This window comes from Geotrypetes seraphini, chromosome 6, assembly GCF_902459505.1.
Source record: "Geotrypetes seraphini chromosome 6, aGeoSer1.1, whole genome shotgun sequence".
Classification (NCBI taxonomy): domain Eukaryota; kingdom Metazoa; phylum Chordata; class Amphibia; order Gymnophiona; family Dermophiidae; genus Geotrypetes; species Geotrypetes seraphini.
The window spans coordinates 154,846,727-154,865,116 of NC_047089.1; the positions used below are offsets into that span (position 1 = coordinate 154,846,727).

Genomic DNA, 18,390 nt, shown 5'->3' on the forward strand with positions numbered 1-18,390 from the left:
CAGTCTCCACCTGCTGGTCATGATTAGATATATACCCATTCGTAAAGTTAACCTCTACTGGTCTGGAGAAGCTAAAAGAAAGTAAATTAGCAGGTAAGAACCTAATTTCTCCATTTTCAATTTAGTAATTGAAATGTGCCAGTTTTGAGAAAGAAAAGATATTAAACTTTAAATGTGAGTGCTGCAGAAAAAATAGAGTACTTGGAGGGCCGCAGAAAAAATAGTTAATGTCTTATTAAAGAAATGACAATTTTGCATGAGGTAAAACTGTTAAAGGAAAGTTTTATAAACTATAAAGAGTTTAACCTCATGCAAAATTGTCATTTCTTTAATAAGACATTAACTATTTTTTCTGCGGCCCTCCAAGTACCTACAAATCCAAAATGTGGCCCCGCAAAGGGTTTGAGTTTGGGATAGACTGGGATAGACCATCTTCCTCGAAGCCTCGATCTACTCCAACCTCAACTAGACCACCGACTCCTCATTCAAGGTCTCCAATGCCGGACCTCGAGGATATTCCGGTCTCGATTGCCTCGTCCAAGTCACCAGGTTCCTTTGATGCCTTTTTCCATGCCGAAGCGTCTTCTTCGACACAGGCTGTCTTGACGTCCTCGAGTCCTTCTCGAGGCAAAGCATTGGCAGATCAGCTGTCTTTCTCGTCTTTCCTGTGACAGATGGCTGTAGACTTGGATACTGGCTCCAAATATTCTAAGGAATATCTAGAGGTCATGATTCTTCCTCAACCTCCGGCAGAGTGTCTTAAAGCTTCCACTTCATAAGCTTTTGAATCAGACTTTTGCTCGATGCATGGAGACTCCTTTTTTCATACCAGCAGTTCCAGGAAAATTGGACTCGAGGTATAAAACTGTGCATCGCAAAGGGTTTGACAACTCACAGTTATCCCTGCTTGTTGAATCCTCCTTGAAGAGATCCCATCCTTCCAAGGTCTATGCCACAGTTCCTCCTGGAAGGGAGGGGAAAACTATGGACAAATTTGGATGTCGCATCTACCAGAATGCTATGATGTCCTCTAAAGTCCTCAATTATAATTTTTATTTCATCACTTATTTTGAATTTCTTCTTTTCTTCTACTGAAGTTTTTGGCTTATTTGGATAACCACATGCATTTTGAGTTTCAAGAAGTCATTGCTTCTTTCTCCCAATTAAGTCTCCATCTCCTCCAATCATCTTATGATTCCTTTGAGTTATCTGCACGAGCGGCTGCTTGCTCTGTAGCTATGCGTCGTCTTGCCTGGCTTCGTACCATTGACATGGTAACCTTAAAGACCGCTTAGCTAACCTTCCTTGTCAGGGCAATGACCTCTTTGATGAATCCTTCGAGACAGCCACCAAGAAATTATCTGACCATGAAAAATCATTTGCTTCAATAGTCAGACCTAAACCAAAGCCAGCTCCTGCCAAGCCTGCACGCCCTGCTGTTATCTATCAAAGGCGTTTTGCTCCAAAGCCGGCTCCTTATACTCGCCCTCCTCTGAAAAAACAGCAACCTCAGAAGCAACAGAAATCCCAATCTTCTGCTACACCTAAGGCTTTTCAGCCTTTTTGACTGTTTACAACAGAGCATAACCTCCACCCTTCTGTCTCTGTCTCCCTTTCCCCCTATAAGAGGTCGTCTCCATCATTTTTACAACCGATGGACGTTAATTACATCCGACCTCTGGGTGCTTACCATCATCAGGGAAGGATACTCTCTCCATTTCACTCAGGTTTCACCAGAGCTTCCTCCAAGAGAATATCCTTCCAATCCATCCCAGACCGCCCTTCTTCAGAAAGCTCAAGCTCTGCTTCATCTCCATGCCATCGAACCAGTTCCCTTGGAACAGCAGAACAGGGGGTTTTACTCCCGTTACTTCCTTGTTCTGAAGAAGATGGGCGATCTGCGACCCATTCTAGATCTCAGGGCTCTCAACAAATTTCTAGTCAAAGAAAAGTTTTGAATATTGTCCCTGGCATCTCTTTATCCCCTTCTCGAGCAGAACGACTGGTTATGCTCTCTGGATCTCAAGGAGGCCTACACTCATATTCCCATTCATCCGGCCTCCCGTCAATACCTCAGATTTCGGGTGAGGAATCTGAATTATCAATACAGAGTTCTACCCTTCGGCCTGGCCTCGTCTCCCAGAGTGTTCACCAAGCGCCTGGTAGTGGTAGCAGCAGTTCTAAGAAATCATGATCTTCAGGTATTTCCTTACCTCGATGACTGGCTTATCAAAGATTCCACATCTGAAAGGGTTATTGTAGCGACCCAACGGACTACCTGGTTCCTACAAAGTTTGGGATTCGAAATCAACTTTCCGAAATCCCAACTTCAGCCCTCACAGAATCTATAATTCATTGCAGCTGTTCTGAACACTGTCCAACTCAGAGCATTTCTTCCACAACAACGTCTGGAAGTTCTTCTTCAACTGGAACAGTACGGATCGTCAGTGTCATATCAATCAGTTGGAACTCAGAGCGATCCTCAAAGCTCTCCATGCTTTTCAACATCTCCTTCACGACACAGTAGTCCTCGTTCGCACGGACAACTAAGTCGCCATGTATTATGTCAACAAACAGGGAGGGACAGGGTCTGCCTCCCTTTGTCAAGAAGCTCTGGAGATTTGGGACTGGGCAATCTGCCACAACACCTTCCTAAGGGGGAAAGAATTGCTTGGCGGACAACTTGAGTCATCTCCTGCAACCTCACGAATGGGCTCTCCATTCCTCGCCTCTTCATCACATTTTTTCACAATGGGGAACGCCACAGATAGACCTCTTTGCAGCTTCCCACAACTACAAACTGCCTCAGTTCTGCTCCAGGATATACTCTCCTCACCGCCTCGAGGCAGATGCTTTTCTTCTGGAATGGACAAATCTTTTCCTCTACGCAGTTCCTCCATTTCCTCTCATTCTCAAGACTCTGGTCAAGTTGAAGAACGATCATGCCACCATGATTCTAATTGCTCCTCGGTGTCCGAGACAACCCTGGTACTCCCTTCTACTTCAGCTCAGCAGGAGGGAGCCATACCTTCTACCAGTTTTTCCTTCTCTGTTTACACATAGTCAAGGATCTCTGCTTCATCCCAACCTGCAGTCTCTACACCTGACAGCCTGGTACTTCTCAACATAACCCCTCTTCAGTTTTCTCAATCTGTAAGAGACGTTTTAGAAGCTTCTAGAAAGCTTACCACTAGACAGTGCTATCACCAAAAATGGACTAGATTTTGTACATGGTGTTTTTCTCATCATAAGGAGCCTCAACATTCCTCCTTAACTTCTGTTTTGGACTATCTTTTGCACTTATCCAATTCTGGCCTCAATTCTACATCTATACGAGTCCATCTCAGTGCAATTGCGGCTTTCCATCAGCCTATTAAAGGGAAACCCCTCTCTGCTCATCCGGTGGTTTCCAGATTCATGAAAGGACTTTTCAATGTCAAATCTCCTCTCAAACCACCTCCTGTGGTTTGGGACCTCAAAGTTGTCCTTTCTCAACTCATTAAGCCTCCTTCTGAAGTATCTCACTTGGAAAGTGGTGTTTCTCATTGCCCTCACTTCTGCTCAACGAGTCAGTGAGCTGCAAGCTTTAGTTACTGACCCAGCATTCATGGTGTTCCATCATTACAAGGTGGTTCTTCGTACTCATCCTAAATTCCTACCTAAAGTGGTCTCGGAATTTCATCTCGACCAATCCATCGTTCTTCCAGTGTTTTTTCCAAAGCCTCATTCTCACCCTGGAGAATCAGCTCTTCATACTCTGGACTGTAAATGTGCTTTGGCCTTCTACTTGGAACGTATCAAACCACACAGATCTGCTCCTCAACTTTTTGTCTCCTTCGATCCAAATAAGTTAGGACATCCTATCTCTAAGCGTACCATCTCCAACTGGATGGCGGCTTGTATCTCATTCTGCTATGCCCAGGCTAGATTACCCATTCACAGTAAAGTCACAGCCCATAAAGTCAGAGCAATGGCAGCTTCAGTAGCTTTCCTCAGATCTACACCTATTGAGGAAATTTGCAAGGCTGCTACTTGGTCCTCAGTTCATACCTTCACTTCTCACTATTGTATGGAAACTTTCTCCAGACAGGATGGACAGTTTGGCCAAACAGTATTACAAAATTTATTCTCCTAAATTTCCAAAACACTTCCACCATCCCATTCTGGTTAGCATGGAGGTCACCCATATGTGAGAATACCTGCCTGCTTGTCCTGGGATAAAGCACAGTTACTTACCGTAACAGGTGTTATCCAGGGACAGCAGGCAGCTATTCTCACAACCCACCCACCTCCCCTGGTTGGCTTCTCTGCTAGCTATCTGAACTGAGGAGACGTGCCCTATGCTGGGCGGGAAGGCACTCGCGCATGCGCGGTGCGATCGACTTGAACTTCGAGTTTCTTCAAGCAAGTCTGCTTATGAGGCGTCCGCATCTGGGCTCCGTCGGATGACATCACCCATATGTGAGAATAGCTGCCTGCTGTCCCTGGATAACACCTGTTACGGTAAGTAACTGTGCTTTCTCGGCAATCTTATTTCTTTTTTTTTTTTTTAATTCTTTATTCATTTTTGAATGTTACAACAAGTGTAGCAGTTAAACTCATATGAACTTAAAGATACACACTTGATTAACTCTCATATATGCATTAAGTATAACATTTCATTACAAATTAATACTCTGTACTATATTAAATATTATATAAGAAATCTAATATATAAATTATTCTTATTGAATAGAATAACCTTCCCTCCCCTCCCTCCCTACTCAATAATACATAGAAGTATCATTACTATGAAACTATTCAAATAATCATGTATTATGAAATAACAACAAGTAAAGCCCACCCATTTCCCCCCTAATCAAATATCTTATCATGGGAAAAGTTAATCATTCATTACAAAAATCTGTTAATGGTCCCCAGATTTTCTGAAATTTACTAAAATAACCTTATTTCATTAGTAATTTTTCCTAGCAACAATATAATGACTTAGTTATCATGCACTATTTAGTTTCACTCCTGTTAGCATTTACATTTAGACTAGCTAAGATCATTATTTCAATGCATTGCATATCTTGTAATGACGTGTTTACTTAGGGCACAATGAACTGTCCACTACTAGGACCCATCTATTTCCAAATCTTGCAGGAAGTACTAGCTGGGACAAACATCTATTTAAAAACTTTGTAACATTTTCTTTTTTATATAAATCTTTATTCATTTTCAAATATTACAACAAGTGTATAATAATCAATCAGAAATATTTTTAACTAATCATTTGACAATCTTATTTATATTCCTCCAAATATATAAATATAAAAGAATCCCACCCCACCCACCCATATATTAATAATTAACAATTATTATCATTCATAATCCCACCCCTCCTATATCTTATCCAATATTAAGGTGTTTAAGATGTCTGATCATTAGAATAAATAATCAATGGCCCCCAAATCTTTTTAAACTTATGATAATTTCCTTGTTGCTTAGCAAGCACCCTTTCCATTTTATAAATATGGCATACTGAATTCCACCAAAAAGTATAATTTAGTTTAGTGTAATCTTTCCAATTTCCTGTAATCTGCTGAATGGCAACCCCTGTCAATATCAATAGAAGTTTATTTTTATTTGCAGAAATTGGGCTTTTAAATCTAGGTCTTTTCTCCCTTAAGAGTAACACTTGGACTTGTTATCCTATACTCTTGAGGTTGTGCTATGTGGATATAGATTTATTTAACAGCCTCTCTTGGTTCTATTTACTTTTTCCAAATAATATAGTATCATATGAAAAGGCAACATGATTTTCTAACAATGAATTAATTTGGGACCAAATTAACTTCCAAAAGGACAGAAAAATATTAAATGTAAAATTTTTGTAACATTTTCTAGTAATGCAATATTCTTTTCACTGTAACTCAAAAGCATTTCTATATCTTTCAGCTTCATTTTTTTTATTTATATATTGGTGTCTTTCTTTAGATATCCCAGGCAAGGGGTGTGTCACACATATTGGGTTATTCCCCCTCCCCCTATATCCTGTTTAATACTAATGTATTTTGCAGTAGATAACAAAGAGAATGTTATCGGTTTTCATTATTTTGCACAAGTGAATACTATTGTTTGTGTGTGTGTGGGGAAGGGGGTTTATTTTTGTTAATTAAAAACATTCTATTCAGAGACATCTTTAATCTTGCAAAGATATTAAGATATCTTTGCTTGTCTTTTAAAGACCAGTATTTTACACATTGCAAAAATTGTCCACATTTTTAAAAATTCTTTATTCAGTTTTAACTCTTGCAACAAGTATACAAAATTCAATCAGATAATTCGTACAAATCACTTGACATTCTAACAATTATTGTCAAATGCATATAAAAAAAGACCCCTCCCCCACCCATCCCATTCATCAGGAATAAACCCATTAAATCACATAACATACCTCCTCATCCCCACATTAAATATAATCCTATGTAATAAAAAGGTGTCCAAGGTGTCTAATCATTAGAATATGCAATCAATGGCCTTCAAATCTTTTTGAAACTATTATAATTTCCTTGCTGTATAGCAAGCACTCTCTCCATTTTATAAATATGACAAACTGAATTCCACCAAAAGGTATAATTAAGTTTAGTATAATCCTTCCAATTTCCAGTAATATGTTGAATGGCAACCTCCGTCAGTATTAACAAAAGTTTATTGTTATTGCTGAAATTTGACTCTTGAATCTCATAGACGTTCCAAATAAAATTGTCCACATTTAAAAGTTCTGCTTTATGATGGTGTTTGAACTGCCACTTTCATTCAGATTTAAAACTTTTATCATTTACCCATATCTTTGTCTGTGTTCTTTTTCATTTCTTGAACTCAGAAGAAATTTAAAAGGTTTCTTTAAGATAAAAAAGCCAAAGAACTAGAGTATCCATTTTAAAATTTTTTTGATATATATGGAGAGGCAAAAGGATGGTTAAATTTTTTTAGATTTAATTATTGTACCTAAGGTTCCTGAACATATAGTTTAGAAGAACCTACCGTATATCTCTAAAAGAATTAGAATCAGCGTTGAAGTCTCTTAAGAGTTGGATCCGCTCCAGATGGTGATGGATATACGGTAGAATTTTATAAAACATTTCAAAATGTCCTTTCCCCTTATTTGGTATACAAGAAATAAAATTATTATTATTATTAAATTTATATCATACACAACTTATAAAAGGTTATATTAAGGGTACTATGGCTGAATCACTAGTAATTGTTTTGCCTAAGCCAAACAAAGATCCTACTTTGGTTTCAAACTACAGGCCTATATCTTTAATAAATGTGGATAATAAACTTTTGGCAAAAATTTTGGCTTTGAGATTATCTAAAGCTCTCCCTTATATTATAGATATGCACCAGTCTGGGTTTGTTGCTAAAACACATTCTTCTAATAACTCTAGATTAGCGTTTCATATGTTAAATTTATCAAAAAAATTTGGAAGAGCCGGCTTTTGCTGTTTCTTTAGATGCAGAAAAAGCTTTTGATAGGGTAGAATGGAATTTCATGTATCAAGCTTTAGATTGGTTTGGCATAGGTTCTGGATTTATACAAATGATCAAAACATTGTATAGCTTCCCTGTTGCAAGATTAAATATTAATAATACGTTGTCTGAGGGTTTTCAATTGCAGAGGGGAGTTAGACAAGGTTGTCCTTTATCTCCTTTGTTATTTGATATAGTATTAGAACCCTTATTGTTAGTTATGCAACAAGCAAAGGGGATACAGGGTATTCCTTATTCTGATATGGAATATAAATCTCGGCATATGCAGATGATACTCTGCTTTATTTGAGAAATCCAGAGTCTACTTTACCTTGCTTGTTGGAATTAATTGATATGTTTGGTAAATTTTCGGGTTATAAAATCAATTGGAGTAAATCAGAAATTTTACCTTTAAATGTTTATTGTCTAAAAGGATTATTTGATTCTTTTCCATTCATATGGAAAGAGGATGGATTTAAGTATCTTGGTATACAAATTAAAAGTACAATTGATGATACAGTAAAGGAAAATGAAAAATTTGTTTTAAAAAGAGTTACGGAGTTATGTGAGCAATGGAACCCTTTACATCTTTCTTGGTGGGGGAGAGTTCAAACTATTAAAATGATGATTTTGCCTGTGGTTTGTTACCAAATGAGTATGATACCGATTTATTTTCAGGGGTTCCTTTATAAAAAGCTTAATGGTATTCTAATGAAATTTCTTTGGCTTGGTAAAATGCCTAGAATTGCTTTAGTATCCTTGCAAAAATCAATTGCGCTTGCAAAAGATAGATAATACTAGATCTAATAGATGTTGGCATTGTAAAATAGAAGTAGGGACATTGGATCATTTAATTTTTTTTTGTCCCTGTATAAAAGCTTTTTGGAATTTAATTTGGCCCCAAATAAATATATTACTAGAAAATCACGTAGGACTCTCATATGATACCATATTATTCGGTACTGCAATGAGAACACAGAGTCCAATATCAGCAAATAATAATAAATTACTTTTAATATTGACAGGAGTTGCCATGCAGCAAATCACACAAAATTGGAAAGATTTTACCAAACTAAATTATACATTCTGGTGGAACTCGGTATGTCACATTTACAAAATGGAGAAAATTTTGGCTTTACAACAAGGAAATATTAAAAATTTTAAGAAAATATGGGATCCATTGACTAATTATTCTAGAGATCAGATATCTTAACACATTGATAATAGTAATATAGGGTTAGGGTGGGAAATATAGATATTAATATGAAAGAAAAATGGAAAAACAATTAATAGGGGAAAGGGATGAATATCTATGATATGAATTTGTACATACATATATATTTTATTATACATTTTATAATATGTGATTCATGTATTGAAAGAATGAAAATTCTATAAATAAAAAGTTTTAAAAAAAAAAAAAAATTGAGGAGGGAGGGGTAAATTTTCCAAATTTTTATAGGTACCATCAAGCCTATATTTTACGTCAGGGTATGTATTGGATCCTCCCAGAACTCATAAATAATGCACCAGATTGGTTATACTTGGAATGGCGCCTTTTGTTTCCTTTGAATTTAGTTCATGTTCCAAGTATTAACATGCCAAGGAGATATAGGGAAAATAAAATGTTAATGGATACTTGGAAAACATTGAGATATATCAGCAAATTACCGTATTTTCACGTAGATAACGCGCACCTGTGTAAAACGCGCACACAGGTATAGCGCGCGAAAAACACAAATTTATGTACAGAAATTTTTATATACCGCACACACCCGTATACCGCGCATGCTGCCCGACTCTCTTTTCGCCCGCCCCGACTCTCCTTTCCCCCTTGAAGTCCTGTCCCTACCCTGAAAGCCTGATGCCCCCCCGACATCCGATTCACCCCCCCCCCCCCCGCAGGACCGCTCGCACCCCCACAGCCTCCCCCCCCTCCCCCATGGAGAAGCTTTCTACCTTGTTTCCGGATGCCAGCGAGCCCAGCTGTTTCCTCTGCCGGCGGTCCCGCCCCTTCTCTGAGCCCTGCTGCGCTGCTTTTTCTTCCGGCGGTCCCGCCCTTTCTCTGATGTCAGAGAAAGGGCGGGACCACCTGAAGAGGAAGCAGCACAGCACAGGGCTCTGAGAAGGGGCAGGACCGCCGGCAGAGGAAGCAGCTGGGCTGGCATCCGGAAACAAGGTAGACAGCTTCTCCATGGGAGAGGGGGGAGGCTGTGGGGGTGCGAGCGGTCCTTCGGGTGGGGGTGCGAGCGCTCCTTCCGGGTGATGAATTGGGCGTTGGGGGGGGGGAACTATGTAAAAAAAATTTTGTACAACGCGCTCATGCGTATAACGCGCAAGGGTTTGCACGGTATGTAAAAACCACGTATAACGCGCGCGTTATATGCGAGAAAATACTGTAACACCTATCCCAATTAATAAGTCAACTAATCAATCTTTATGGATAAACTCCAAGATTAAAATAGGTGGAGCCCAAGTTCTTTGGAAGAACTGGATTATTGCAGGCATTCGAACTCTAAAAGATGTTATTTCAGATGGTAAACTGCTTGAATTTTCACAACTGCAACATAGATTTGGTCTTAGTAAAACACAAAGTTTTAAATGGTTGCAGTTGAAGCAGGCCATTCAGATAGGGTTCCCTGAATGGAAGACTTTGAACAATCAGTATAGTCTGGAGTTGCTATGCTTCCAGGCAGACTTCCTAGGACATCAAGCCGCACTGTGATATAAATTATTATCGGGACACTTGAATAAAAAACCAAAGAATGGTCTGAAAGACATTTGGAGCATTGAGATCAAGCACCAAATTTCTGCATCTCAATGGCCACGAATTTGGTCTTGGAGAATGAGATGTACAGCGTCAGCATCTATGAGACAAACTTGGTTATTTTTGTTACATAGAGTGTTTTGGACCCCTGTTCGTTTACAAAAATTAGATAGTTCTAAATCCAATAGATGCTGGCACTGGAATCTGGGACATTAGATCATCTACTTTATTATTGTCCCTATATTAAGATATTTTGGAATTCAATATGGTCTCTAATAAATGCATTATTGAAAAATCATGTGGCACTCTCTTACGATACAGTGCTATTTGGCGTGATGATGAGGAAAAAGAGTCAAATATCATCAGAGAAGCTTTTATTAGTTATGACAGGGGTTGCCATCCAACATATAACCAACAATTGGAAAAATCACAGTAACCTTAGTTACACATTTTGGTGGAATTCTTTATGCCATATATTTAAAATGGAACGAGCAATAGCAATACAAAGAGGGACATATACTAACTTTATAAAAATATGGGGGCCATTGGCAAAATATTGTGGCGAATAGTCATCAATTTTTCTCTTCTCCTTTTCTAGCTTACTAAAGGGGGGAGGGAGTTGGGAATAATTTTATATAATATGTGTATATTCCTATTAAAATGTTATAAAGGATGGGGGTAGGGGGTTATTGCATCACTAGATTTTATGTGGTAGATATTAATGTGCTATTGTGCAACAATTTGTATAATATATTCTTCTGTGCACCTGCTGTTCAATTTGAAAACGAATAAAGAATTATTTAAAAAAAAAAATTTTGATATGTCTGACACATGTTTGATATGTTTGCCTAAATGATATTTCTATTAATCTGTATTTTATTTGTGTGTTACATTGTATAATCTCAGATGGTGCAGTATAAAAATTTTAAAATAAATGAAAACTTTATTAGGGAATTTTAAGAGGTTTCAGGAGATTTGGGAGCCATTAGCAAAATATTGTGACTTTTAAATAGTGTTTTCCCCTTTAAATTTGCACATCTGGGTGGGGGGAGGTGGGGGGATGCAATTTTGAATAACTGATATGGGGTGATAATAGATATTTTATGTATGGACATTGTGATTGATTAGGGGGGAGGGGGATTTAATTCTGAAATGGACATTACAAGAATATTAAGTGTGATATTTGAGCATAAAATGTTGTGTTTATTGTTACACTTATTGTAAGTATTGAAATTAATAAAAAATTGTGAGAAAGCTGTAGGAGTTAAAAACAAGGTTCACTTGAACACTCATACCACTGACAAATAGAATATTTTATAATCTTTGTGTGTGTGTTTATTTTCAGTTTCTACTTCTGGTCCTTCTGTATACTATAGCCAGTCACCAGCATATAATTCTCAGTATCTTCTCAGACCAGCAGCCAATGGAACACCAACCAAGGCAAGGAGAAAATAATTAGAAGCTTAATCTGGTTGTCAGTTTCATGAGTGGTGGTTTTGCATGGATTTCCCAAGTAGAAAAAAAAAATAAAGCGACAACCTCAAATTTGGGATTAAAATAATTTTGCTAGATATTTTCCGTCTTGACATGTAAAGATTTGGATTCTATTGTTAAACATTTACGCATGGATGTGTGCGCGCATGAGTTGTATTGCTCCCCAGTTCAGAAGTCAAAATATCTGTTTAACATCCTGTATCATAAAATATTAGCTTAAATGTGAGGGAGAGTTTTTTTTCCCCAAAATAGGTAAGCTATTCAAAAAATCCCTGGCTTGTGACAGAACACTTGGGAAGGTGGTGGTAGTCACAGGTAATACCATTTCCTGATCATGTTTAGATTTGATCCAAATCAAAATAACTGTTGGAAGAAGAGGGAGATCTTTCAAATGTTACATTATCTTTTTTTTATTATTGAACTAAACATCACTGTATCTGAGCAGAGAATGGCTATTTAAACATAAAATAGTGGCAAAAGAGAGGAGAAGGTTTAGCAGTTATAACTAGAAAAGAGGCCTGTGGAATTAAAGTCAATTAAAAAAAAAATGACCAAGCACTTCCATATAGTGGAGAAATTGTTTCGGCAGTAGTTATTTCCAGTGCAGTAGGTGAAGACGGCAGGGTTATTTCCCTGTAGCCGCATGGTTGCAGAAGGAATATATTCCAGATTTTTCAATCTGCCTTTATAGTACTTCACTGATCAGTTTAGCACCCTCTACAGTTTTTTCCTTCTGCACGTATGGATGCAGTTCTGTGTGTTCTGCTCTCCCCATTTTATTGTTTTAATTCAATGTAATTTTGTCCCCTTTTTGAGTAATTTAGGGGGGGAGCCCCACAGTGTTCAGTTTAGCCTCTTCTTGCTGAAGCAGGTGACCCAACGCTCAGCTAGCCCGATGGTGCAGCCTTCATGGTTTCCGGGGGTCAGCACAACTAGTAATTCCATCCACCAAGCTGCGTACCCTTCACAGCCTCAGAAAAGCTCAGTTTCACCACCTTAATGTGCCCTATGCCCTAGGAGCCAGACTCCTTTTGAGCATTTTTGAAATTTTTATGCTTTGGATTTCAGACCACTGTGTTTTCTCCCTGCGCAGTCCCAATCCGCCTACACGGCGTCTCTGTGGCGTTACTTCTTTAAACATATCCTAGACTTACCCTGCTTGTGCTGTCTGACCCTGATCTGGGGAATCCGGGTGTGGATGATTTGCTTGCTGACCCTTTATTTACAGATGCAGTGTCTTCCAGGACGGGAGATCAGGGACTGTGTACTAGATCTGTGGATCCCTCTGGGGTTTTGGGAGCCTAGAAATGCTCTCCCAAGCCTACGCCTATTTGAATTGGTGGCTTTGGCAGACCTTCTTTCTGAATCTTTACAGGAAGTCTTTTTGGTCTTTTAGCTGGCTCCAGCCACTTCCTCCTAGCTTTGTGGTGAATACTTGCTACCTTCCCCTGGTACCCTGATATGTGCATTCTGGTCTTGGAACAGTTAATTCTCTTGAGAGTCTGAGTTTTGCTAGAGCTATGCCACCCTGGAATTTTATGGTCACAATACAAAAAGTTAGGGCTTGCCTGGGGAATTTGTAAGACCTACAGAAGGCTGACTGCTAAATTTCACTCATAAATATATAATGAAACTAATCAAAATATGGTGAAGTGTGAGGTTATAAGCTCTGAAGAACTTCTCATTAGAGAGGTTCTAATGCTCAGGATAACAAAAAAGCCGACACCTAATAGGAATCAGGCACACACCATCAAGAGACCACCACTCCTTGTGTGTAATATGTGCAATAAATCAAACTAGTGAATAAACGTTTGTATATAATAGCAGTGGCAACAAATACTTTCCATAAGCCATACAAAGCCCCACTAGTGCCAGTCCTGTAGACCCATAGAAGAACCAGCACAAAAAAAAAAAAAATAATACTTAGTTGGATTAAGCGCCAATACCATTCAACGATGATTCATATGTCCTGTATCCAATCGTGGTCCTACAAAGTTGGGTTTCAGGGTGAACAGCCCCTTCTTCAGGAACCAAATATGAAAGAATAGTGCACCATGAAGTCTACCCAGCTCTCTTCCTACTTAGAAAGATTCTCCATCCTCTTACCTTACCAATATGGCTTCAGACCCAACTTCTGCACTGAATCCCTATTGGCCTCTCTAATCTCTAAGGTTCAGCAACTGCATTCTCTTAACAAGTTTGCTGTCCTTCTACAATTCGACCTCTCCGCAGCTTTTGACGTTGTCCACCACAACATTCTAATTTTCCAACTCTCCGAGATAGGCATTAGCTCCATAGTTCTTGATTGGTTCTCCAAATTCTTGCGCTCCCGCTCTTACATGGTTAACATGAGCGGCACCTCATCCTCTCCCTGGACCCCGACTTGTGATGTCCCACAAGGCTCACCCCTCTCCCCAATCCTCTTTAACATTTACATGTCCTCCCTGAAACTACTCCAATTATCCCCCCTTGAAACTCTTTACACTTACGCTGATGACATCCTCGTCCTCCTTGAGACCGACTCGAACCTCACTAACCTCTCCACGAACATATCCTCATGCATAAAGAACCTCCAATCCTGGGCATTCACAATGCATATGAAACTAAACGAGTCCAAAACAAAACTCATTTGGCTCGGCCCAATATTAGACCATCTACCTTCCTCCATCCCATTGTCCTCCGGCCCCCCATTACAGCTCGAGTTCTCAAGCAAAGTTCTGGGTGTCACCTTAGACTCTTCTCTATCCTTCAACGAACATCTCCAATCCCTGGTGAAGAAATGCTTCTTCAGCCTTCACATGCTAAGGAAAGTCAGACCCTATTTTCACCAAAAACATTTCGCAGTCCTAGTACAATCCATCATCCTCTCCAGATTGGATTATTGCAATTCTATCTACCTCAGCCTAACCAAGAAAAGCCTCCACAGACTTCAGCGGATTCAGAACGCCGCAGCTAAGCTTGTTTTCGCGAAAAGCAAATTTTATCGCGTCTCACCACTCCTGTCTAAGCTCCATTGGCTCCCAGTAATCCCCAGGATCCACTTCAAATGTGCGTGTCTGGCCTACAAGATCCTACATGGCATCCTTCCTGCCGTTATCCCTCTATCCTGGAACTCCCCAACCTCTACTTCCTCCAGATCCTCCCAAATTTTTAAACTATCCTTCCCTTCCATAAAAGGTATTTCCCATGCAGGCAAACTTGGGTCATCCCTCCCCTTTAGAATCACTGAGATCTGGAATAACCTCACCTCCCCACTCCGAACCTCAAGCTCCCTCCAACTCTTCCGCAAACACCTAAAAACCTGGCTATTCTCAAAACTGTAACACTTCCCCCCTCTTAGACCTCTCACCTTCCCCTTTACACCTAACTCTTTAATCTCTCCACTGTAGTTCCTCTCTCATCCTTCTTCCTGTAAACCATGCCGAGCTCCGCATTCGTGGAGATGGTGCGGTATATAAACCCAAGGTTTAGTTTAGTTTAGTCTGAGAGCCGGCAAGGCAAAGAGGAGGGGATTTTATGGCAAGGAAGTGTTAGCAGCTTTGGTTCAGCCCAGGGTGGATTTTTGGTAGCACAGGTGACAAACTGCACCTTCCCCCCAATGTGGGTAACGCAGCTGCCTTAGGCATTAAAGCTGCTTTGGTGAGGTTTTGTGTCACTCACACATGACACACTCAAAAGCGCGCTCTAGAAAGGGTGGTTCCCTCTTTTCAATTTTGTTTTGATGGGCACAGTTTACATGCCATATGCATTGCATGCCCAATTTATGCGAGTTTGACTCGGGTGTCAGAGTAATCCGTCCTTGCCCACAGTGGGTGGCTGTTTCCACTTTCAAGGCTTCTTTGGCTGGGCTGCCTTTTCAGAAGCTGTGTTTGTTTGGCAAAGGTTTGCATGACTCATCCTACGACTTGGCCTGATAGCAGACCCGTCCTTTCATGGGGTTCTGGTTGTTCTGATTTCTTGGCACCCAGCCCTTCCACGTCGTAGGTGTTTTCCCAGGGCTACCCATGCTGGTATAATAGCTACAGATGTTCCTAGCCTCCCGGCTTCAGTGCTGTGCCTCCTGATGCACAGGCAAAATGGCGCCAGGTCAACGGGTGCCACTCTGCATATTGGGGGCCACCTCAACACATTTCTGCCTGTCTGGATGCGCATTATGCTCGACCAGTGAGTCTTGGAGTTAATTTGGTCAGGTTACAAACTGGACTTTGTTCCAACCTCTGACAGATTGGTTTGTGGGCTCTGCTCAGATCATCCGAACAGAGCGCTCAGGATTCCAACCACCATTCAAGCGCTTGCTGGAATTTCAAACTATGGACCCAGTATCGCCTGAGCTTTTGGTCTCAGGCTGATACTCCATATATTTTCTTGTGCCAAAGAAAGGCACTGTACAGTGGATGCCTCTTCTGGATCTTCAGCATGTGATTGCGGTTCTCAAGATTCCACGATTTCGAATGGAGACTATGTGCTCGATCTTTGCAGCAGTGACTCTAGGACAGTTTCCAACTATTGAAGTCTCCGTCAAAGCTCACTCCAGTCCATCTACACCCTCCCCAGCCCATCCTCCCCCAAACGGCCATATACAGACACAGACCATGCAAGTCAGCCCAGTACTGGCCTTAGTTCTTCAATATTTACTATTATTTTCTGATTCTAGATTCTCTGTGTTCATCCCACGCTTTTTTGAACTCTGTCACCATTTTTGTCTCCACCACCTCTCTCGGGAGCGCATTCCAGGCATCCACCACCCTCTCCATAAAGAAGAATTTCCTTACATTGCTCTTGAGTCTCCCACCCCTCAACCTCAAATATGTCCTCTGATTTTACCATTTTCCTTTCTCTGGAAAAGATTTTGTTCTACGTTAATACCTTTTAATCATTTGAACAACTGGATCATATCTCCCCTGTCCATCCTTTCCTCTAGGATATACATATTCAGGGCTTCCAGTCTCTCCTCATACGTCTTTTTGTCACAAACCTCCTATCGTTTTCATCACCCTCCTCTGGACCGCTTCAAGCCTTTTTGTGTCCTTCACCAGATATAGTCTCCAAAACTGAACACAATACTCCAAGTGGGGCCTTACCAATGACCTGTACAGGGGCATCAACACCTTCTTCCTTCTACTGACTACACCTCTCTTTATACAGCCCAGCATCCTTCTGGCAGCAGCCACTGCCTTGTCACACTGTTTTTTCACCTTTAGATCTTCGGACACTATAGAAACATAGAAAGATGACGGCAGAAAAGGGCTATAGCCCATCAAGTCTGCCCACTCTACTGACCCACCCCATTACGTCTGAGTACTTATGACCTAGTTCTTAACTCGACCCTCGTAGGGATCCCACTAGGACGTCCCATTTATTCTTAAAGTCAAGCACGCTGGTGGCCTTGATCACCTGCTCTGGAAGCTTGTTCCAGTGATCTACAACCCTTTCTGTGAAGAAATACTTCCTTACGTCACTATCAAATTTCCCTCCTCTGAGTTTGAGCGGATGCCCCCTTGTGACCGAGGGTCCCTTGAGAAAGAAGATGTCCTCTTCCACCTCGACACGTCCCGTGATGTATTTAAATGTCTCAATCATGTCCCCCCTTTCCCTGTGTTCCTCTAGAGTGTAGAGCTGCAATTTGTTTAGTCTTTCTTCGTACAAGAGACCCTTGAGCCCCGAGATCATCCTAGTGGCCATCCGCTGAACCGACTCAACTCTAAGCACGTCTGGTAATGTGGCCTCCAGAATTGCACACAGTATTCCAGATGAGGTCTCACCATGGTTCTGTACAGTGGCATTATGACTTCAGGTTTGCGGCTAACAAAGCTTCTATTGATACGTCCCATAAGTTGCCTTGCTTTGGATGAGGCCTTCTCTACTTGTTTGGCGGCCTTCATGTCTGCACTGATGATTACTCCCAAGTCTCTTTCTTCTGAAGTCCTAGCTAGTGTTTAACATAGAAACATAGAAGATGACGGCAGAAAAGGGCTACAGCCCATCAAGTCTGCCCACTCTGCTTACCCACCCCCTGTCTATGCCCTAATGTTTCTCCATTTAAGGTGTAAGGTTTGCATGGATTTCTGCTACAAATATGCATAACCTTACATTTCTTAGCGTTGAAGCCCAGCTGCCATGTCAAGGACCAGTTTTCCAACGTAAGCAGATCCTACATAAGAACATAAGCAATGCCTCCGCCGGGTCAGACCATAGGTCCATCCTGCCCAGCAGTCCGCTCCTGTGGCGGCCCAAACAGGTCGCGACCTGTCTGAATCACCAGAAGGGGCTCCCCTTGCCACCTTGGTTTCTCATTGAAGTCCTATCTTCCCATCGAAGTCCTAACCCTCCGGTCTTGCACATGCACGACCTGATTGGGTTTCTATACTTCCTGGTTAGCTTTCTATACTTGTGTTACATCCCAGCACCTCTCTCAGTATCCCACGATCCCTTTATCCCTCAGAAATCCGTCCAATCCCTGTTTGAATCCCTGTACCGTACTCTGCCTGATCACTTCCTCCGGTAGTGCATTCCAAGTGTCCACGACCCTTTGTGAGAAAAAAAACTTCCTTGCATTTGTTTTGAACCTATCTCCCTTCAGTTTCTCCGAATGCCCCCTCGTACTTGTTGTC

The 18,390-nt window shown here is 40.8% G+C and overlaps 1 protein-coding gene across 4 annotated transcripts in view; it reads left to right on the top strand.

Moving 5' to 3' along the window:
* LOC117362460 (E3 SUMO-protein ligase RanBP2-like) overlaps positions 1 to 18,390 on the top strand; it is a 353,806-nt gene that overhangs the window by 175,788 nt on the left and 159,628 nt on the right. For all 4 annotated transcript variants that reach the window (XM_033948861.1, XM_033948860.1, XM_033948862.1 and 1 more), the window contains exon 19: positions 11,631 to 11,725. In XM_033948861.1, coding sequence (XP_033804752.1) covers positions 11,631 to 11,725 — 95 coding nt within the window. The remainder of the gene's footprint in view (positions 1 to 11,630; positions 11,726 to 18,390) is intronic.